We start from the raw sequence: 23,402 nt of genomic DNA, 5'->3' as shown, positions 1-23,402 counted from the left end.
ATTTAGAGACTAATAGAAGCTCCCAACAGATGAACATAATAGAACATGCATATTTAGCACAGAAAAACTCACAGCCTCAAAAGGAACAAATTGCAACAACTCAACAGCTCAATGCTCAGATAAAATAAAATAAACACTTAGCTAAGCACAGGATCAAGACCAATAAGGAAACTATTAAGATCAAATCAAATACTACCAACAGCATTTGCAAGCTAAGCATGATCAAGGAGCAAAAACGAAACACAAACCCATTTCTAAATCACAAAAATATGCGAAAAAATCAAAGGGAAAAACACAAAATCAAGTAGAAGAGAGTGCAAAACTGAAAACCCATACCTGTGACTAGAAGATTTTGAGCTACAAGAAAGCAACAATGGAGATTGGAAGTAGGAGCACAGAGTGTTTGGGAGTGAGATAGTTTAGAGAGAAGATGAACAGTCACAAAAGTTCGAGGGAAAACTGAAAAAGGTTTAAAAACTGCTCCTGTTTCTGCCAAACACGCGATTTTTGCGACTTGATTAAGTCGCCACACTGTCGCCAGCTCAAGCCGCCAAAGCACTCAAGAACAAAAATTTGAAAATTTTTCTAAGTGTTTTTCGCGACTGGAAGGTCTACCCGCGAGTGAGTCGCGAGCTGAGCCGCGAAAATCTCTGAGTGAACCTCGCGACTGGACCTTCCACTCGCGAACAAGTCGCCAAAAATGACCCGCGAGGATGCGACTGAGGCACGCGACTTGACACACCCGCGACTGAGCCGTCAAAACAGGGCAAAACAGGTTTTTGAAATTTTCAGATTTTTCAAGCAAAATACTTTCCAAAAACACCTAAAACACTCAAAAATCTTTTTGTGCTTGTATTAACAAAGATTGAGCATGTGAAAACACATTTCATCAAGTACAATCACACAAATGAATATGGCATTTATTGAACATAAACTTGTGTGTTGTGTGTGGATATCAACAATGAGATAGTCCTTCGTCTAATGTGAAGCTTCAATGATCAATTCAACCAAGGCATACACAATTAGCACTAGATCATGTGACCCATCTCAATTATAGAAATATGTATATATGACCTCCCACAAAACTTGATAACATAACTTGGAGCTTATCATTTTACTCCACTATCAATCATAACATTTGATCTTTTTGATCTTTTGAGGCAATCACCTCTCATTGTGAGAGTGATATATGACATTTCACTTTAAAGAACAGGCCTTTGGCCTTTTTGAATAAACATTCACTTTAATATAAGGTCGCTTACCCTTTTTCCTAGTCAAATACTAGAATGTGCGACAGACTTTTGCAGCTCAATATCTCTTTTCATTTGGAGATTTACATTTGGTGAGCTCTTTTTAGCAAAACAAAAATAAAGAGTGGGAAGATATATAGACACAAGTCTATGCATGTCTCAAGATCAACATAACCATTCACTAATCATTCATGACAAGTTTGAAGATCTATTTACAACAATCACATAGATTTCACGATTTTTCCCACAGTGATATAGGTGCATGAAAATAAGCAATGCTCGAAAATGCACAAAGCCATTAGCACAAAGGTACAAGGCAAAACAAGTTTTGAGACAAAACTCAACAAAGTCAATCAAGCTTTTTGATTTTCTAATTTTTATGTGATTTTTGGATTTTTGACACAAGAAACAAAAAGATTGATAAAACAAAATTAAAAAAAATCACAAGTAGACAAGCAAACACCCAACATAAAAAACAAACAGCAAGCAAAACAAACAAACATTGTCACAAAGCATAGGAAGTATTAATGCATGGACATGTTGTAATGCTTATGCATGAGTACCCTTTTTCACCCACACGTCACTTGCGTTTGGGGTGATTTCCTTATAGGATTGGGTACGGGAGTTAGGGCTTTCAAACCTTCGTGAGAAGCTTTCCAAGCAGTTGGTGAATGCACCAATCATCTTCATCACGTTCATCATTCCGGGATCTCCATTTTGATCTCTAGATTGTTCACCTGCCCAAGTTCTCTTATCATTTCTGGGTCCTCCTGACCTTTGAGGAGTTGCATTGTTCTTTGCTCTCAGCTTTTGGCAATTTGGTCGAGTATGCCCTTGAAGTCCGCAATAATGGCACACATAAGTTCCTCTAGGACCTCTTTGTGGTCGTGGACGTGACTTGGCACGAGATTCAGACCTGCCCACAGACTGATTACGGGGATTCAGCATCCGTTGGTTCACCACATTCTTCTTCTCCTCCACCTCGAGCTTCTCACCAGTAAGTTTAGCTACAACTGGATCTTTGGCCTTTACAAACTTCACTTCTTTAGTGACATTTCCAGATGAACTACTTTCTCCGGTATATCCCAATCCGGATTTGTCTGAAAAGCTCTTTTGAGATGATATAACATCATCTAGCTTCTTGGTGGTGACCCTCTCTATTTTAGCATTCGCTTGCACAACCTCATTCTCAAGAAATCTCACTTTTGTGTAAGCTTCGGACAGCTCACCATTTAGTGTTTCAATCTCACATTTGGCCTCCCTATATCGGATTAGGAGACTTTTGTAGTCCTTGAAGATTTGTTGTGCTTCCATCTTCTTCAGCATCTGATTCTTCAACAATTCCTAGTGATTCATCATCACTATGTTCTCCAAGGTCTCGTACAAGCAGATTTAACTCATCCGAAGACTCAACATGTGCAATAGTCATAAAAGCTGAATAGTTCCCCTCTCCATCACAGCTCTCTTCAGATTCTGAGTCAGATGAATCCGAGTCACTCAAGGTCGTGGCATACACTTTACCTTTCGATTTCAAATAATTCGGACATTCCTTCTTAAAGTGTCCATGCCCGTTACATTCGAAACAAGTGACACCTTGTGTGGGTTGGGATTCTTTTCCATCTTTCTTTGTGAAATCCCTCTTCTCCCTTCCAGAACTTTGGAATTTTCTTTTATCATCAAATTTGCCATTATTTTTGAATTTCAAGAACTTCCTGAAATTTTTGATAAGGTAAGCTACATCTTTGTCAACCACATCTTCTCCCGATGAGTCTTGATCTTCCACCTTCTCATTAATGGTCTTTAGAGCAAGAGATTTACTCTTCCATTGATTTGGCAGCGACATCTCATAAGTCTGTAGAGAACCAATCAGCTCCTGTACTTTGATGTCATCAAGGTCCTTGCTCTCTTCAATTGCTGTCACTTTCGCATGAAAACTTTCCGGCACTGATCGAAGGATCTTCCTTACAATCTTTGAGTCCTCCGTTTTCTCCCCCAAGTTGAACTTACTGACCACCACCTCATTTAGCTTCCCATAGAAAGAGTCAAAAGACTCATCCTCACTCATTTTGAGCTCCTCAAACCGAGTGGTCAGCATTTGTAACTTGGTGTCTTTCACTTTCTTCGTGCCTTCATAAGTGGTTTCCAAAATCTCCCACGCTTCTTTGGCAACGGTAATATGAGAAATCCTGTGAAATTCATCTGGAGACACACCACAGAAAATAGCATTGAGTGCTTTACTGTTAGCATTAGATGCAGCAAGTGCTACCTTATCCCATGTGGATTTGGCTGCCTCAGGTTTGGTCCAACCAATCTCAACAGCATCCCAAACAGATTCATCAATAGAGCACAGAAAAGCTCTCATGCGAACCTTCCAAAAAGCATAATTATTACCATCAAAATATGAAGGTGCATTTAGGGATTGAGACCTATCCATCTCAAAAGGGAGTCAAGGATCACACAATGGTAATGAAACCAATAGCAGTGTACCCGCTCTGATACCAATTGAAAGTTCAAAAACGTGTACAAAACACCTTTGAACGTTTAGACCCCCAAATTACAACTTAACCAAACAAGCAATATGTTAAACAAGTAATGTGCGGAAACTTAACATATGCTATAATGTGAAATAGGTTATAAACTATCTAAGCCATAACAAAATAAAAACCACAGCAGATATTAAAAAGGCAAAGATAGAGAGGAAGGAAGATGCAAACACAAAGACAATACGCGATGTGTTATCGAAGAGGAAACCGAAGTCCTCGGCGTAAAACCTCTCCGCCGCCCTCCAAGCGGTAATCAATCCACTAGAAAATACAGTTGGGATACAAGGACAGCAATAGACCCTCCAAGCCTAATCTACCCAGTGCACCTAAGCCCTCCAAGCTTCTTGCTCCAACGAGGTTGCGCCGAACCTTTTTTTTTTCTAGCTTCCCGGATTCCGCTACTAGACCATAGCATCAACCAATGAAGATTGGTTCCTTCCTAACTGCTTCCCAGAACTCCAAACAACTGTCTCACAGTGATGATGATGGTGAGAACCAGGTTTGGTATAATGCCTCTCAAGGATTTGACAATGGAGAGGAAGAGAGTTGAGGAATTTGAAGAGACTCTAAGGTATAGATTGTGGGTGAAACAATCTGGTTTTTCTTTAGGGTTTCTCTCTCAAAATTCTCTCTGGAAGCTCTCTTTCAATCGTGGGTAAAAGGGGTATTTATACTGGAGTGGGAGAGGAATGTGAAACGTCAGGTTTTAGAAAACAGGGGTGGCTCGCGGCTTGACCTCGCGGCTTGACTAAGTCGCGAGATCCAGTCGCGAGTTAACCGTATGGCCAGTTGTCCTGTTTTGTCCTGTAGTGCTCCAGCTAGCATGACTGTTCATCTTCCAGCATGCTTGGCACGTGTGCTGCTTCTGGCGGCTTGCAGTCGCGAGACACCCGCGAGTCCCAGCCGCGACACTCTGTTTTCTTGCACACTCTTGAGCAATCTTCACTCTATCTCACTCACTACCCTTACAACAAACCCACCTAAATTCAGGGTTACTAAATGCTGAATTACAAGCAAATTTGGCACGGAATAAAGCCAATTAGATGGTTGAATAAATTCAACCTTACATCCACTTTCCTGCATGGCAATATAAAGTGATGAATCCTGATGGATTATACAGCTTCATGACTTCAAACAGGCCAGAGCATACCCTAAACATCCCTTGGCCTGATCCAATGTGTTCCCAAATCCTTTAGTTCCTTGTCCTCATTTCTTTTTGGACCACTGAGTTGTTCATGAACTGATGCATTTGTAGTTCAGGTCAATGTTGATTGGAGGCTTGCAACTGGTAGCACATACTCAGTCTTTCCAATATGTGATCAATGAAGCGAGCTAGGTATAAGGTGATGCCTTCTGAGTGTTTTTGGCTTGGACTTTCCCAATGCTCAATCTAACACTTGTCTTTGCTAATTTTTCAGTCGAGTTGAATGGCATTGGCTGATGCCAACACAAGATCTTTGGACAAAAGGATCAAAAATCTTGAACTTCAGAATCAACAACAAGAATCTCAATTTTATGCAAGTTAAAAATGGAAATCAGATCTGTTTTGTGAATAAGAAAATCTAGATTTGTAGGGGAAAAAAATCATATCTGTTTTTTGTTTTTTAATAAAATAAGAAAAAGTCCTTTTTTAGAAGAGGAAGTACACTTATGAGATAAATTTATTTTCCTTGCATCAATCAAAAATCATCTCAACTTTTGACTTCTTCTTTTAAATTTCAAAATCTGCTATTTTGTGACAAAGAAAATTTTCTTTAAAAAATCAGATCAATATTTAATGAAAATATAGATCAGTTTTGTGTGTTAAAAAATCGGATCTGTATTTAATAAAAATATAGATAAGTTTTTATGGTTAAAAAAATTAGATTTGCATTTAATGAAAATACATATCAGTTTTTGAGAGTTAAAAAGAATTAGATTTGTATTTAATGAAAATACAGGTTAGTTTTTGAGAGTTAAAAGAAATTAGATCTGTATTCAATGAAAATACAGACAAGTTTTATGTGTTAAAAGAATTAGATCTGTATTTAATGAAAATACAGATCGGTTGTTAAGAGTTAAAAAAATCAGGTTTGTATTTAATGAAAATACTGATCAGTTTTTAGTTTAGAAAATTAGATGTGAAAAATTCAAATAAGTTTTTAGTTTAAAAAGATCTTTGTTAATTAGCAGATTTTGAGATTCAAGAGAAAGATTACAATAAACAAAAGAATCATCTAAGGACATATTTAAAGAAAAATTTCAAACCAAACATGGCAATTACATCAAGAATTAGAAATGATAAAAACACACTATGCCTATTCATGCATCATCAAACAAAGAAAAACTACCTTTTGCATGAGCGTGCAAGGAATATTTTAGGGTTCAAAGAAAATTATTCAATTCTCTTTGAAGTCTAAAATATTTTGCTTACAGAAAAGAAATTCCTAAGGCAAGAGCCTCCATAACGTCTTTAATGTAAGAGGGAAAATAAAAGAAGAGGGAGATTAGAAAGCGTGAAAAAGTGTGCTAAATTTTGAGAGGCATCCTCTATTTGTAGTGGCTGGAATGTTTGAAAAATTAATTGAATGATTAGAATACAAACTAGGACGCGTCCCTATCTCTAAAAAATTAAAAGGATCAAACTTATCCCAATCCAGGAGCCCTCAAGCTGTGGCCCACATTTGTGCCAATCGGCCATGCCCTTTGGCCTAAAAAATGCTCCATCCCAATTCCAAAAAGCAATGGTAACGTTGTTCCCGCCACTCTTGACCAATGCATTAATTTATGTAGATGATATCCTTCTATTCTCAAAAGATGCAAAATCCCATGGAAAGTTGCTCATTGAATTTTACAATTTAGTAAAATCCCAAGGAATAATGCTTTTTGAAAAGAAAATGATCATTGAACAATCTTCTATAGATTTTCTGGGAGTGAGCATTTCAGATGGAAAATATACTTTGTAGCCTCACATATCTGTCTCTTTTGGCTAATTTCCAGATAAGCTCATAAGTACCAAGCAAATACAACAGTTTCTTGGAATTGTTAATTACATGTCCGACTTCATTCCAAGGGTTTCCAGATATAGGAATTGTTTAGCTCAACTCTTGAAGAAGACCCCTCTAGAATGGAATTCTGTTCACACAGAAGTAGTCTAACAATTAAAAAGATTAGTAGGAAAGCTTCCCCCATTACAGATTCTAGGAACAGGCAAACGAATTTTGTAGACAGATGCAAGTGACGAGTATTGGGCAGCAACTTTTTTTGAAGAGCTTAATGGAAAAAAGAAACATTTGTGGATATAAAAGTGGTGCATTCAAGCCTTCAAAATTTCATTACCACTCCACTTTCAAGGAGATCCTTGCAGTAAAACATGGAATTGAAAAATTCCAATTCCACCTTCTTGGGCATAATTTTCTACTAGAGATGGACATGTATTCCTTTCCAAAAATGCTTCCACATCCTAAGTTACTTAGATGGTCAAATTGATTTTCACAATGGCCTTTCCAAGTAAAGCACATTAAAGGAAAGGATAACCTGATCACTGATTATCTTTCTAGAATGTAAAGGTTGAAACCTTTAAAGCAAGGCTAGTGGTGAAAGGGTATACAAAAAAATAAAAAAATAAATAAAAAATAAAAAAGATATTGATTATAAGGAAACCTTTTCACCAGTAGTAATGCTTAAATCTATTAGAATTCTCTTATCCATTACTGCTCATTTTGATTATAAGATTTGGCAAATGGATGTCAAGATTGCATTTCTTAATGGCAATCTTGAAGAAGAAATTTATATGATGCAACTGGAAGGTTTCATAGCCAAAAACCAAGAGCATATGGTATGCAAATTGAAAAGGTCCATTTATGGACTTAAGTAAGCATCTAGGTCATGGAACATCAGATTTGATCAAACAATCAAGTCATTTGGTTTTGAACAATATCTTGATGAACCATGTGTGTACAAGAGACATCAAGATAAAGTAGTAATGTGCCTAGTGCTTTATGTTGATATTCTACTCATTGGAAATGAAGTAGAGGTAATGTCATTATTAAAGATTTGGTTGTCAAGCTAATATGATATGAAAGACTTGGGCGAAGCAAACTATATTTATGAAATTGGATTTCATAAATATATGATGAATAACTTAAAGGATTAAACCAGGTACTCAAGGATTAAGATGTAGTAATCTTCAAAGTGGCAGTCTACATTCATGACTTTGTATTACTACGAATATTTTATGAAGGGGTTGCATGTACAATAAAGTCTTGGGATATAATTTATTAATAAGGTCTAGAGTGCAATTATATTAATATAGTATTATTAAATATAATTAATGGTAAGTTTGGACTTGTTAAGAGTTGATAGAAAAGCCCAAGGCCTATTAGAGCTAGAGGCTTATTTGTTCCCTTTTGGTCCCACTCTAAGCCACACACTTGAGCCCAATTAGAATGGCCCAAAAGGCTGGCCCAATTAGATAATCAATTAGATATTAAGGGAGAAACATATAGAATTTTATAAAAGACACTATTGTGAATGGTGTGTATGTGAGTGTAAGCCACTCTCTTATTCTCCCTTGGACTGATTGAGAGACCACACTTCTTGGGCGTTAGTGGAATTGGAGTGAAGATTAAAAGTGTTCCCAAGAACTTCTAATATTTGGCTTTGAATTTCACTACACCAATGTACACTCTCTTGTTCTTAAATTTCGAAATTTAAAATAGTGCATGTTGATAGGCAAAAAACGAATTGACCCATTGCAGATGCTGATTTTGGCTTCCAGATGCTATCATGCCATTGCTCTGTTGAGTGACAAGCCACTTATAGCAATTTGGTCGAGTATGACCAGTAACTCTACAATGATGACAGAGATGCTACTTCTTTTGTTTAGGTTTTTGAGAGTTAGGCTGCTTAGCCATAGGGTTCTTAGCTTCCTTATTATCTTGCTTAGGGGGTGCTCCTAAGATAGATTTACTTTTGTCTAAGTTCTCACTAGCTAAATCAGTTTTAACATCATTGTTCTCAATTTCAACATTATTGCTAGGAGGAACAAAAACAATAGTATTAGTAGAAGCAGTATTAAAGGAAGAGAAACCGTACCCTAAACCTATTCAATTAGAAGCAGATTTCTGAAGACTAAGCATCTCATCAAGCTTTGCACTTGAAGTCCTCTTTAATTGAGCTCTGACTTGAAACAGCTCCGCTTCAAGTTTCTTGGTCTTCTCAGCCAAGAAATTGTTCTCGAACCTCAGTGCCCCAATAGTCTAATTAGCCTCATCAAACTTTGTGGAAAGCTCTTCACAATCAAGTTCCACATCACTGAGCTTCTTGGTGGTCAGCCTATAAAGTTTCTTATGTTTCTCAGAAACATTGTATAATTTCTCATAGGCTGTATGGATATCATCTTGATCATCCATCTTCTCAAACTTGGACTCCACCAATTCCTATTCTTCAACCACATCTTCAACAATCCCATCAGTAGGATTGACAGTGACAGGGAAGGCATTCAAGATTCTATCATCCTCATTGTCGAAGTTATCCTCAGGCTCAGTATCGCTTAAGGTAGTAGCAAGTGCCTTGCTCTTCCCAATACTCTTGAGATATGTAGGACACTCTTGTTTCATGTGACCAAAGCCTTGACACCCAAAGCACTTAGGTCTTGCGGGAACAGTGTACTGACCACCATCCCTTGCATCCTTCTTCCCTTTGTCTTGGATCTTGAACTGAGAAGAACTAGATTGCCTACGGTCCTTGTCGAAGCCCTTTCCATTGGCATTTTTCATAAACTTCTTGAACTGCCTAGTGATGTAGGACTTCATCTTAGAATTGTCATTATCTGAAGACTCACCTGTCTCACTGCTCTTCGCCTTCAGTGCCATGCTCTTGCCTTTACCCGTCTTAACAATCCTAGTCAACCCTAGCTCGTAGGTCTGCAAATTTCCAACCAACTCTGTCAAAGGAATCTTGTCAATGTCCTTTGATTCCTCAATTGCCGTAATCTTGGCATGGAATCTCTCAGATAAAGATTTGAGTACCTTTTGCACAATCTTGGGTTTAGGAATGGTTTCCCCAAGATTGGAAGCTAAGTTCACCATGTCCTTGAGCTTGGCATAAAACTCATCGAACGACTCATCCTCCTCCATCTTAATCTCTTCAAAGCTTATAGTGAGCCTCTGAAGCTTTGAATCCTTAACAGCCTTTGTTCCCTCATATGTTGTCTGGAGGATGGTCCATGCTTCCTTAGCAGTTTCAGTGGAGGATATCTTCTTGAACTCCTCATTGGTGACCACACTGAATAAGGCATTCAATGCTCTGCGGATGAAGTTTGCTGCCTTGATCTTGGCATCATTCTAGTTGGCTGGTGTAAGGTTGAATTTATTCAACCATCTAATTGGCTTTATTCCGTGCCAAATTTGCTTGTAATTCAGCATTTAGTAACCCTGTATTTAGGTGGGATTGTTGTAAGGGTAGTGAGTGAGATAGTGTGAAGATTGCTCAAGAGTGTGCAAGAAAACAGAGTGTCGCGGCTGGGACTCGCGGGTGGACTCGCGGCTTCAACCCGCCAGAAGATGCACACGTGCCAAGCATGCTGGAAGATGAACAGTCATGCTAGCTGGAGCACTACAGGACAAAACAGGACAACTGGCCATACGGTTAACTCGCGACTGGAACTCGCGACTTAGTCAAGACGCGAGGTCAAGCCGCGAGCCACCCCTGTTTTGGAAAAACCTGACGTTTCGCATTCCTCTTCACTCCAGTATAAATACCCTTTTAACCCACGATTGAAAGAGAGCTTCCAGAGAGAATTTTGAGAGAGAAACCCTAAAGAAAAACCAGATTGTTTCACCCACAATCTCTACCTTAGAGTCTCATCAAAATCCATCACTCTCTTCCTCTCCATTGTCAAATCCTTGAGAGGCCTTATACCAAACCTGGTTCTCACCATTATCATCCCTGTGAGACAGACGTTTGGAGTTCTGGGAAGCAGTTAGGAAGGAGCCAATCTTCATTGGTTGATGCTACGGTGTAGTAGCGGAATCCGGAAAGCTAGAAAAGAAAAAGGTTCGGCGCAACCTCGTTGGAGCAAGAAGCTTGGAGGGCTTAGGTGCATTGGGTAGATTAGGCTTGGAGGGTCTATTGCTGTCCTTGTATCCCAACTGTATTTTCTAGTGGATTGATTACCGCTTGGAGGGCGGCGGAGAGGTTTTTCGCCGAGGTCTTCGGTTTCCTCTTCGATAACATATCTGGTGTTATCTCTGTGTTTGCATCTTCCTTCCTCTCTATCTCTGCCTTTACATTATCTGCTGTGGTTTATTTTGTTGTGGCTTAGATAGTTGTTTAATCAATTCCATGTTATAGCATATGTTAAGTTTCCGCACACTAGTTGTTTAACATATTGCGTGTGTTGATTAAATTGGTTTTTGGGAGTCTAAACGTTCAAAAGTGTTTTTGTACACGTTTTTGAACTTTCAGCTGGCGCTTCCTTCGGCTTGGTCTAGCTTATCTCAATAGCTTGCCACACTTTCTCATCTAAAGACTGTAAGAAAGCTCTCATGTGTATTTTCCAGTATGCATAGTTAGTGCCATCAAATAAGGAGGTATGATTAACGACTATCCTCTATCCATGACAAACAGGGGTCAATGGATCAACTTAGCAAAGATTAAACCCTAATCAGAGTGTGCCTGCTCTGATACCACTTGATAGGCCAAAAATGAATGGACCCCTTGTGATAAATTAATTGATTAATTAGTCAAGTTTATTAATTAATCAAATTAACTTGCAAATATGTGGTAGCACAAACAAATCACCAATAAACTAATTATGCAACAGAAAATAAATAACACGGTGATTTGTTTACGAATGGGGAAAACCTAACGGCAAAAACCCCACCGGGTGAGTTTTAGGTCACCATTCCCGAAATTCCACTATTATCAAAACAAGCGGTTACAAGTAAAGGAATCCCAGTACCTTATACCAACCTACAGTTGAACCCTTACCCCAATAGCCAATTGGATTTATTCTATAGTGACAATTTCCCCTTTCGATGCACGGCTCCCAAGTACGTGACTAACTAATGCGCAGATCCTAGTACGCGACATCAATCACCAACTAGAGAAGGTTGTTGGCTACAAAGTTCTTCAGTTCATCCCAACAATGAAGATCAAGAAGATGCTTGGTCACAAAACCCTATGGTGCACATACACAGCAACTTCTTCACAAGAATGATGAACTAGGGCAAAACTTTATCTCTGGTTACATATTGCTTAAACAAACTTTGCTCAACACTTGTGCAACTTGTGTACCCTTTGACGGCCCTTAAAATAATCCTTTTATATGTCTAGGGTTAGAAGAAAAGAAAACCCAAACACATAATCCCGAATTTGAGTCAAAACAGAACTGGAATTCTATTTTCCATAAAGCTCGACAGATAGCTGTCTGTCGAGATGCTGTCGAGCCACGGGGCTGGAACAGCTTCTTAAGCTCGATGGTTAGCTAGCTATCGTGCTTTAATGAACAACACTTCTTTAGCTTGAATCTTGGACAAACTTGCATGTCTTCAACACTTGATCTTGAAACACAGTTTCTTGAAGTATTAAACACATCCTAGATCTACCCAAATACAAGTAAAGTGCGTTTTGTCAAAGAATAAGCCAATTACATAAAATAGTGACATATGTTCCTAACAAGTAAATCAGATATGTCCTAACACATGTTACCAATTGCGAATGAAGTAGATCCGTTAATTTTTCGCTGTGTATGCTTTGTATGAGATACAAACCATGTTTTTCCAACACACGTCCCCCTAGGAAGGAAAACCGAAATTACACTCCATTACCTATGCCCATGGATGATCTTTATGCTTACATACTAGAAAGGAAGTTAGTGACCCCACTATTTCAGAGGCCTAGGGAAGGTCCTTTCCCATTGGGATTTGATTCATCCAATACTTGCGAACACCATTTTAGGGCTAAGGAGCATACTCTGGAAGAATGTTACCAATTGAGAGATTGTGTCTAGGATCTCATTGACAACAAATTGATATAGTTCGATAATGCAGCCGCTTCAAATATCATCACAAACCCTTTGCCTCCTTATCAGGAAAGGAATGTGAATGCCATCATTATGATGGAAGAAAGGGTTCCAGATTTCTCCTTACCGTCATTCCCATGGAAGGCTATGCTTCGAGCCTTGGTCCAAGAAAGCCACCTTGATCTTAAAGGTATAGGAACTCCAGGATTTGATTGGGGAATCTGCATATTCTGTGATAGCAAAGACAGCCATGCCCTGTTTGACTGTAAAGTGCTCCGAGCACAAGTACAGAGTTTAGCCAAGCACGGTATCATCTGGATTGAAAGAGAAATTATGCAAAGAAATGACTGTATGGAAGCTAGCTTGTGTCCTCCAACTGTCTAGTCAGAAGCCAGTTGCAACGCTATATCAGTTAGGTCAAGGAACGAATGGGACGAGTATTTACTGAAACGCCTTGGCCAGGTTGCTTCAGCACCGTCCTCTTCAATATTCATCGAGGAGATCAAAAATTCTCCCGTGATTCAGGGTCATCCGATTCAGGGAAAGGGCGAACCCTACCTACCATTGAAGGATTCACTCTTCTAGTTCTTGCATTGCCTGCAGCCACAAGGACAGCTTCACCATTAGTTCAGGAGGGAACCTCCATCATTCTTGTTATTCGAGGTTTCGATCATATTATTTTGCCAAAGCCTGACTCAGGAATCTTTGAGGTATTTAGCTTAAGGGCCCTTAAAGCCATGCTACCAAGTCCGGTGGTCATTAATCTGAAGACGTTCTCTATAGCGCCTAATTTGCAAACTCAGGAGGGTGTTATCATTCGCGTGCCGAAGCCGTTCCCTTATGAAGATAGTCATCGTGTCCCCTGGAAATACGATGTGTCCCTGATCTCCACTCGAATCAGAAAAGAGGAGGTCTACTCTAATATCTCTTCAAGTCTATTTGGGCTCACTAGGAGTGGCCGTTGCTATACTTTCGAAGAGTTGGAAAAGAGAAGGAAAGAGATGGGTAATGGTACCGCTGAACCCGTTAGGAATAGAGTCACAACTGAAAAAGCATAGGAGTTCTTGAAAGTTATCAGAAACTCAGAGTACAGTGTGATTCAACAGCTAAACAAGTCGTCAGCTTAGATTTCCATCTTGGCACTGTTGCTATCCTTTGAAGTCCTCTGCAATGCTCCCTTGAAAGTCTTGAAGGAGACGTGTTCCTACAAGTGCTACAGAATCTGCCTTTGAGGGTATGGTCTCAACAGTGTTGGCCACCAACCAAATTTCCTTTACGGATGATGAACTACTACTAGAAGGTAGGGACCACACTTTGCCTATGCACATTATAGTAAAGTGTGAGGATATGATCGTCTCCAGAGTACTGATTGATAATGGGTCGGCCCTAAATGTTTGCCCGATGTCCACTTTGGAATGTTTGAATGTAGATACCTCTCTTATCCGCCCTACCACCATGATCACTAGAGCTTTTGATGGCACTCTTCAAAATGTGTAAGGCGAGATCAAGTTAGCCATTGGAGTTGGCCCTATGTTCTTCACGGTCAATTTCCAAGTCATCAAGGTGGATTCCCATTATAATATGCTCCAAGGGAGGCCTTGGCTACACGTCGCGGTAGTGGTCACTTCTACTCTTCATCTAAGACTCAAGTTCCCATCTGAGGATCTGATGGTAACTATTATGGCTGAGGAATCCCTAACTTTTTTCAAGGAAACTTATGTCCCCTACATAGGTGCTAATGCCATCTCGAAGGTGACTTTTCACAACTTTGAGCTAGTCTCCATGATTTCCACAACTTCAGAACCTGAGTCAGCATGGCCCTCTACTACTTTAATGGCTGCCAAGGAAATGCTTAAATTTGGCTATCAGTTTGGCCAAGGCCTCAGTGTTGTAGGACATGAGACGACGTCTTTGGTTGAACTCCCAGACAACAAAGGAGGTTTCGGTCTAAGCTACGACCCCTCCGATGAAGAACTTTTTCAAGCTTATAGAGGAAAGAAGAGGAAGTGCATTGGCCAGGGGATGTCTATTCCCCATATCAAGGTCACTTTTTCAGCTCCAGCCAAGGTCATTAGATTAGAAGTAGCACAGGAATCATATAAGGAAGAATTAGATCTGGCTTGTCTCATTCGTCTTTGTCCAGAGGAATTCTCAGTGAACGCCATCATATCCCCAAGGGATCTAACTGCTACTGTCAGGCCTTATGTGTCAGGGAGATAGTAGGCCATTGGACCACTGAGCCCTACTTTGTGGTTACACCGGCTGAGTAAGGAGTATTCCATTATTGTGTGGTTGGGTCCTCCAATTGCCCAAAAGAGTTGGAATAGCATATCTAGTTTGTTTTGCAAGTTTATTTCTTGTTTCTTGCATTCCTTGTTTGCATTTCCTAGTTTATTTTCCACAAAATTTTTTTTTTCCCTTTTTATCATTATCAAGCATGAACTTTGTTATCCCCCTATCTACAATCCACTAATGAAATCATCCAGTTCAGGAAATCCTTTCATTTATCTCTTTATTTGTTTTATTATGAATATGTGTGCACAAATTGTCTTATGTTTCCTTGTATATGTGCCATTCTATAGGATCTATTCTAATCCCCAAGCGGGTACATCGTCTTGTTGCTATAACGAGGATATTGATGGCATGTATTAGAAAATAGAGTTGGAACATGACATTGAAGGATTTGAGGAAATTCCGAGTTTGCCTTGTGATATTTTGGAACCTATTGTACGTTATAGCTTTTGATATATGGAAAACTGACTCTTTTCTAAACCATCTATGGCATATTTGTAAGATTAAAGTATGTGATCTATGTGCAACTTATTATTTTAAGACTAAAAAACTTCTTCAGTATTTTGAAATCACATAGTATATTATAACTTTGAAAACACATATTACTCTTATACTTTACAGATCTATTGCTTGATAACACTTATTAGGATTTTGGTTACTTATTGAGTTGTCAGTTCACCCCTTTTTCCCCTGCAATTTCAGATTATGAAGAATAACAAGTTTTGGGAGTTTTGATGTTGTGTTGTGAGCCGGAAAAGAAGCATAGTGATTTTGGGATTGAATGGTCTTTGAATAGTTTTATATTTATTGACCAATTAATATTAAGTACATAAGGTTTGAATTTTGTTCCTAGTAAAATTATTGGAGATCTATTCATAAAGAAATTGTTGAGGTATTTTGGATTTAATTGATTTAATTTTTGAAGAAAAATTTAGTTACTAAGAAGGCCTTGCACACTTGTAAGGTGCTTACTTTATAAGCGTACGACGATTGTCACGTGCCTATCTTTATAGTTGGGTTCGGGGTGTGACAAATATTGTAGGGACTCGTAGTCCTCAGATTTCTTGCAAATGTTTTTCAATCTTTCAAACATTTGCACGAATATTGTGGGGACCAGTCACCTATTTTTAATAGTGATGGTCCTTTTTTTTTAATCAATATTGACAGAAGTCACTCCTAATTAAAATATATGATATATAAAAATTAAATCCATCACATATATGTGATAAATATGGTATTCCGGTGAAAATGATAAAGAAAATTAATTAAATAAAAAGGAATAATATTAACACAAAGATGTAATCAAAGATATATTGCATATAATGCAATAATACCATATTGATTGATAGAAAGAGAGATGATTACAAATAAATATTAATAGAAGCAGGTCTTTATTTTTTATATAATAACACCAAGAGGTAGCAATTTAGGGATGAGTTGTCGCAGAAAGAATAAGAGCAGAAATACCGATTAGCGTCTCTATTTTGTAAGTGTTACTTGCTATTGGTGATGCAGTAGGCGGGGAGGCCTTAAATCGGGCATTACATGCTGCAATTTTATCTTGTGCATATGAAAGATATTTTGCCTCTTCGACGTAGGATTGTGTACCTGCAGCAGTTCTTGCTTGATCAAAATCTCCGATTATACCATCTATATCGGCTTGGCAAGACTTAATTCGTTCCCTAACCAATGGGTTTGTGGCTTTTATAAGAGCATTTCCAATTTCACCATTGATAGTTGGTATTAACTTATAGCTTACAGAAGTAATAACGAGTCCCAGCCTATATAGAACATTTGTAAGACCCTCTGGGTCTGAAAGTATAACTGACACGCAGTAATTATGGTCCATGGACTGTTTGCAAATCTTTTCAACAAGGGCTTGATCTGCATTAGAAACATCATAGAAAAGAGGGGTAACTAGTAGAGGGATTATCAAGATTGATAGGAAACTAATTGGAGAGGCCATTTTTTTTTTTTTTTTTTTTAATTTCTTTGTCAAGAATGGTATTGTTGATTCATGTATCTTTTGGTTTCCTATTTATAATATATTAAGCTGGCATGAGGCAGTTATTTTCCACATAGATAGGTTGGCATGGAAGACAACTCTGTTGTCAGGAATGATATTGTTGATTCATGTATCTTTTGGTTTCCTATTTATAATACATTTGGTTGGCGTGAGGCAGTTATTTTCCAACATAGATAGGTTGGCATGGAAGACAACTCTGTTCCATGCCAAGTTAAGTAAGAGAAGTTAAACGATAATTTTCCTTTGACGCCTTATTTTTAGATACTAAACACAGTAAAATTAGAAAATAATTGAATTACCTTTTTTTAGCCAAGTTAAGAGAAGTTAAACGATAATTTTCCTTTGACGCCTTATTTTTAGATACTAAACACAAGAAAGTTTGAAAATATTTGAATTACCCTTTTTTAGCTTGACATGAGAAAGTTTTTTTTTTTTTTTTTTTTTTTTTTTTTTTTTTTTTTTTTTTTTTTTTTTTCTTTTCTAACATGGGGATGATGTTGCTTCTCTTCATGCTTGCTTGCAACCCAAAATGAATCCAACTTCTTCTCCAAGATGGACTTCAATTTCCTTACCAATTCCATCCATCAAAACCTTATTTGGGTCCTCCAAATCATCCATTTCTCAACATGGGTTCTCCTTGCAATCCTCAACTATTCCTGGGTTTCTTTTTCTCTCAATTCTCACTCCTTCATATTTAGCTTGTACTATGTCAACAATTATTGCAATTGAGAGTATGTCAACAATTATTGCAATTGAGAGTAAGGCAAGATGATGTTAGTCGTAGTCCACAAATTCCTTATAAATGTTTGCCCATCTTTTCAAACATTTGCATGAATATTGTAGGGACTCGTAGTCCTCAAATTTCTTACAAATGTTTTCCCATGTTTTCAAACATTTGCATGAAAATTGTGGGGACCAAGTCACCTATATATAATAGTGATGGTCCCTTTTTCTTTTTTTTTTGAATCAATATTAACAAAAGTCATTCTTAATTAAAATATATGATATATAAAAATTAAATCCATCACATATATGTGATAAAATATGGTACCCAAGTGAAAAAGATAAAGAAATTATTTAAATAAAAAGAAGTAATATGAACACAAAGATGCAACCAAAGATTTATTGAATATAATGCAATAATACCATATTGATTGAGGGAAAGAGAGATGATTACAAATAAATAATAATACAAGCAGGTCTTTATTCATTTTATTTTTTATATAATAAGCCATTATCATAATCTATTCATAATAATAAAATGTCATAAATAAATTTGAAGAAAGACCATCCAAGGTTTGCTATTTTGACATGGCTATCCATGCAACCACGTCTACTTTTGAATTCTCTTCCCTTAGCACTTGGACAAACATAATTTTGTCAAAATGATTGGCCATATGGATGGCTAACTTTTGGTATTTCTGCATCATTTCCTCTTTTCCTTCATATTTATGGTTCACTTGCACGACGATGAGCTTGGAGTCATTTTTGAGCACTAAGCTTTTGACACGCAAAGTTTTGGCTAGTCTTAAGCTAGTGAGTATTGCTTCATATTTTGCTTCATTATTTGTGGTGACAAATTGAAGCTGTACCCCATATTTGAGGACATCCTTGTCAGGAAATATTAAGTTGACTCCTATGCCTCCTAGTTCTTTGATACCATCAGCGTGAATTGTTCAAAACTGTGTTTGGTTGTCACCTGAAAAAGTGAATTCAACAATAAATTCTACCAATACCTATGCTTTAATTGTTGACTGAGGTCTACACTTGATGCTGAACTGACTAAGCTCGACGGCCTATTGCACTAAGCATCCAGTTGCGTATGGTTTATTCATTGCCGTCATGATAGGTTGATCTGTCATTACCATGATTGGATATGCCTGGAAGTATGGATGGAGCTTCCTTGATGCTATAATCAACGCAAATGATACCTTCCTTAGACAAGGGTATTTTACTTCTGCACCTTAGAAGGCTTGGCTTGGGTAATACACTAGCCTCTGCACCCTATTTTCTTCCCTAGACAAGGCTGAACTCATAGCTGTTTGAGAGATTACAAGGTACAAAAAAAGGTCTTCCTCTTTCACTAATGGGTTTAGGAGTGGCGGTCTCGTCAAGTACTCCTTTAGGTTCTTGAAAGCTGTCTTGCATTTGTTAGTCCACTTAAAGGCTTGCTTGAGTGTCTTAAAGAATGTCAGGCAATTGTCTGTAGCTTTTGACACAAACCTATTCAAAGCTGTGACCTATCCCATCAATCTTTGGACTTCTTTCATAGTCTTGGGTAATGTCATTTGCAAGATGGCCTTCACTTTTTCAGGATTGGCTTATATTCCCCTTTGGGACACCATGAAACCGAGTAATTTTCCTGATGATATTCCAAAGGTGAATTTCGCTAGATTGAGCTTTATCTTATATTTTTTGGAGTGTGTCGAATGTCTCTCTTAGGTCGTCCAAATGTTCTGTGTTTGTCTTGCTTTTGACGAGCATGTCATCGACATAGACTTCTACATTCCGCTCGATATTCTCGTTGAACATCTAGTTTACCAACCTTTGGTATGTAGCTCTAGCATTCTTTAGCCCAGAGGGCATCACTTTGTAGCAATAAAGCCCTTAGCTTGTTATGAATGTTGTTCTATCCTAGTCTTCTTTGCTCATGCAAATTTGCTTGTATCCTGAAAAGGCATCCATAAACGTTAGTAGTTCATGTCCTACTGTTGAATTAACTAACTAGCAGATCCTTGGCAGGGAGAAGCTATCTTTTGGACATGCTTGATTGAGGTCTGTGAAGTCGACACATACTCTATTTCCCATTTTATTTTTTTACCATAACGACATTAGCCAACCATTTTGGGTAATAGACTTCTCACATGAAATCTGCAACCATGAGCTTGTCTACTTCTTCCATAATAGCTTTGCTTTGCTTGGGGGAGAATACTTATCGTCTCTATTAGATAGTTCTTCTTTGGATCAACGTTCAGTTGATGCTCTATGACACTCTCATCTATGCTTGGCATGTCTTCATGAGTTCAAGCAAACACATCCAAACTTTCTTGGTGGTTTTGGAAGCATCTCCTTCTACTAGCTCGACGATTTTTAACTCTTCCATGGTTCTTTTTTCTCTTCTTCGACTATCTAGGTATGATTTTCTTTCCCTACAAATACTTCCTTGTAGTACACTCGAGCTAACACATGATCCCCACGAATCTCTCTTATCTTGAGGTTAGTTGGAAATTTGAGTTTGAGACAGTAAGTCGAAGTAGTAGCTTTCAGGCAATTGAGAGTTAGTTGTCCTAAAATGACATTATAGGAAGATGGGCAATCAACTATGAGAAAGTCAATATCTTTGATTACTTGTGTAGGATAGGTTCTAGCTATGATGTACATGATATCTGTCGAGCTTCCATTATCGACCAGCACTCAACGAGTGTTGTATCCTTCTATTGCAAGCACAATTACTAGCAGGTTATCATGAGGCTATTTTACTCCTCTGGTGTCATGTTCTAAAAACACGATATCCTTTGCTCTGGTCCTTCTATACTTTGTCATTGGGTGTCCTATGTGAATAATGCTAACTTGTCATTAGTAGGCTCTTTGCAAAGATTTGAACGACCTGTAGTGACCAATCCCTTAGTGATCATTCTTATCTCACCAATAGCAACCTTGGCATCTTGCTCGTTGACTCTCCTAACATTTTCTTGTTTAGGCTTCTCTTCTGCTCAGTGATGATGGTCTTTTTTTAACGAACTTTTGTAATTTCCCCTTCTATATTAATTCTTTGATTTGCCTTTTCAGATCTCTGCACTCTTTAGTGGTATGGCTATGATCCTTATGAAACCAACAGTACTTCTTTTGAGCTTGTCTGTGTGGCAATGAAGTCAAAGGTTTTAGCCACTTCAAGTTTGGAACATCCTTGATCTGCAGCAAAAATTTTTCCATGGGTATATTCAAAGGGGTGAAATTTACCATTTTCTTCTAGAAGCTTAATTTTACCTATTCACTCTTTTTACTAAGGGAGCCATCCTTTTTTATTTTCTTTTTGTGCCGAGACTTATCAAGGTCATTTATCTTTCGCTTGCCATCTATTCCCTTTGTCTTCAATACATCTACTCTATTCATGTACTTCTGAGTTTTAAACCAAAGATCTGTCATCGTCGTTAGTGGAGTCCTAGCCAAGGAGAAGATGAAATCTTTAGTAGTCAACCCAACCTAGAAGTCCATCAGTTGGACTTGGTCATCCATTTCATCTATTTATAGAATTTCTTAATTGAAACACTTCACATAGGCTCTTAGGGTTTCTCCTTATTGTTGTTTTACCATCAGTAGATGGGAAGTCGGCCTTTTGTGCCTTTGAAATGTCGAACAAATGAATCGTTTAATTGGTCAAAGTTTGCAATCCGGACCTCATTTCCTTCGATCTTTCTCTCGATACTTCTCTGTTTTCTCTCCCAAAACACTCAAATCTCACTCCATTCTTGGTTCCTCAAGGATTCTTCAAGCTTTTTCAAGTTTTTCTTTACTTGGTAAGCTTCTAATCCTTTCTTATTCATGCATTTCATGTTTTGAAACCTAGGTTTTGGGGTTTTTGAAAAATTTTGGGGTTTTTCAAAATTGATGAGTTATTATTGAAATTATGGGATGGGTTTTTACTTAAATATGTTTAAAACCTCATACATTGCATCACATTAGCATTATAATGGTATTGTCATGCATTTAGATGTGTGCTATCTGTTTGTGTGCTGATAGGTTTGGATTGGGCTTAGCCCATGATGCAATTTCTTTTGCATGTCACATGTTCATGCATTTCCAATGCACAAGTACTTCTTTTCAATATACTTGATATATTTGAAACTGCATTGGGACTTTTCTGATTGTCATTCTTTCTCTCCTTCTCTGTTAGTTTACGTTAGTTGTGTCTATGGCACCTAAGCGTAAATCCACTCCAGCCCGGAACCCTTTTCATTCCGGTGCTTCTTCATCCTCTAATCAGACTCTGACTCATATCCGATTCCGTGATGATGATGCCTTTAAGGCATTTTCAGAGAACTTTTCTAGATAAGGCATTCATTTGGAACGCCAAGTCATTCTGACGGACTTTGCCCACACCAACCTTCCTTTTATCATTCACAGTAGGGGATGGGAGTCATTGTGTGATGTCTCGGTCACCTGTCCTCTCGTGCTTATCCAGGAGTTTTACTCCAACATGCATGGGATTGATGGTTCAGTACCTCTTTTCTTCACTCGCATTCGAGGTACGCGTATTCCTATCACACCGCAACTTGGTGCGGATGTGCTTCGGGTCCCTAGGATAGAGTTTCCTGACTATCCTAGTTGTGAGCGTCTGAGGACTGTGTCCAGGGATGAGCTCATGTCTGCTTTTTGTGAGCGCCCTTCTGTTTGGGGTGAGTGTCTGTTTTCACCATGTCGCCTTTTGCTAAAGGTCCTAGATTCATGAACATAGTGATGACCTTTATTTTGCATCCACTCTCTCACTATAACTCCATTACAGAGCCTCATGCTCGATTTTTGTTGTCGCTTCTTGAGCATCTTACTATAGATTTTCCCTCTCATTTCATTTTGTCTATTATAGATGTTCATCTAGATTCGGCGTCTTGTGATAAGCTCATCTTTCCTTCCGTTATCACGAGGATCTTATGCCATTTTTCCGTTCCTTTTCCCTCTTCTGACCATTTTACCGTCATATGTGCCATAGATTACGCTACCGTTAATCGTAGTGAGGCCCAGCTTTGGTCGTGGCAGTCGGATTTAGTAGCTCCTTCCTCCCGTTTAGCTCCATCCCGTTCTACTCCATCCACATCCGCTCCTCCCTCTTCTTCGATCGATGTGACTTTAGGAGACATCATGGCGTAACTACAGCGTATGGATACTCGCCTAGATACACTCTCTACGGAGTTGTATCAGGTGAATGTTCGTGTCGGTCGTATTGCTCGGTGGCAGGTGTCCATAGGTGGTTTTGCTCCTGAGGCTACTCCTTCACCACCTTCTCCCGTGGCTTCTGATTCTGAGGATGAGGATGATGATAATGGTGATGACGATGATGCTTCAGATGATGCTAATGGAGATGCTAGCTCTACCGATGAGATGTCTACTTGACACTCTTACCCTTTGTCATTCGTGACAAAAAGGGGGAGTAGTTTTGGTATGAGAGTAGTCTATCTTAGGGGGAGAGTTAGTATAGGACCATTTTGTTAGAGGGAGTGTTGATACATTTTGAGGGATGTAGTGAGGATAGTAAGTATATTTTCTTTTCTTTCTTTTAGATACATTAC

The 23,402-nt window shown here is 38.4% G+C and overlaps 1 protein-coding gene across 1 annotated transcript; it reads right to left on the bottom strand.

The window, feature by feature from the left end:
- Nucleotides 1-16,518: 16,518 nt before the first annotated feature.
- Nucleotides 16,519-17,736, bottom strand: LOC126727713 (uncharacterized). The gene is made up of 2 exons (XM_050433638.1): nucleotides 17,691-17,736; nucleotides 16,519-16,976 (listed from the first exon to the last, which is right to left on the bottom strand). The coding sequence occupies exons 1-2, from the start codon at nucleotides 17,734-17,736 to the stop codon at nucleotides 16,519-16,521; spliced, it is 504 nt and encodes a 167-aa protein (XP_050289595.1).
- Nucleotides 17,737-23,402: the final 5,666 nt, after the last annotated feature.

This window comes from Quercus robur, chromosome 5 (genome assembly GCF_932294415.1).
Source record: "Quercus robur chromosome 5, dhQueRobu3.1, whole genome shotgun sequence".
NCBI classification, from domain to species: domain Eukaryota; kingdom Viridiplantae; phylum Streptophyta; class Magnoliopsida; order Fagales; family Fagaceae; genus Quercus; species Quercus robur.
Note: the sequence above shows the minus strand (reverse complement) of the source record. Positions and strands in the feature narration are given on the sequence as shown.

Bases quoted from the DNA above. Each gene is read 5' to 3' on its own strand.
- LOC126727713 (XM_050433638.1), bottom strand. From the start codon at position 17,736: ATGGATGATTTGGAGGACCCAAATAAGGTTTTGATGGATGGAATTG. The intron at 16,977-17,690 runs GTAAGGAAATTG...TTTCTAATGCAG, and splicing joins GGTTTTGATGGATGGAATTG to ATCAAGCCCTTGTTGAAAAG.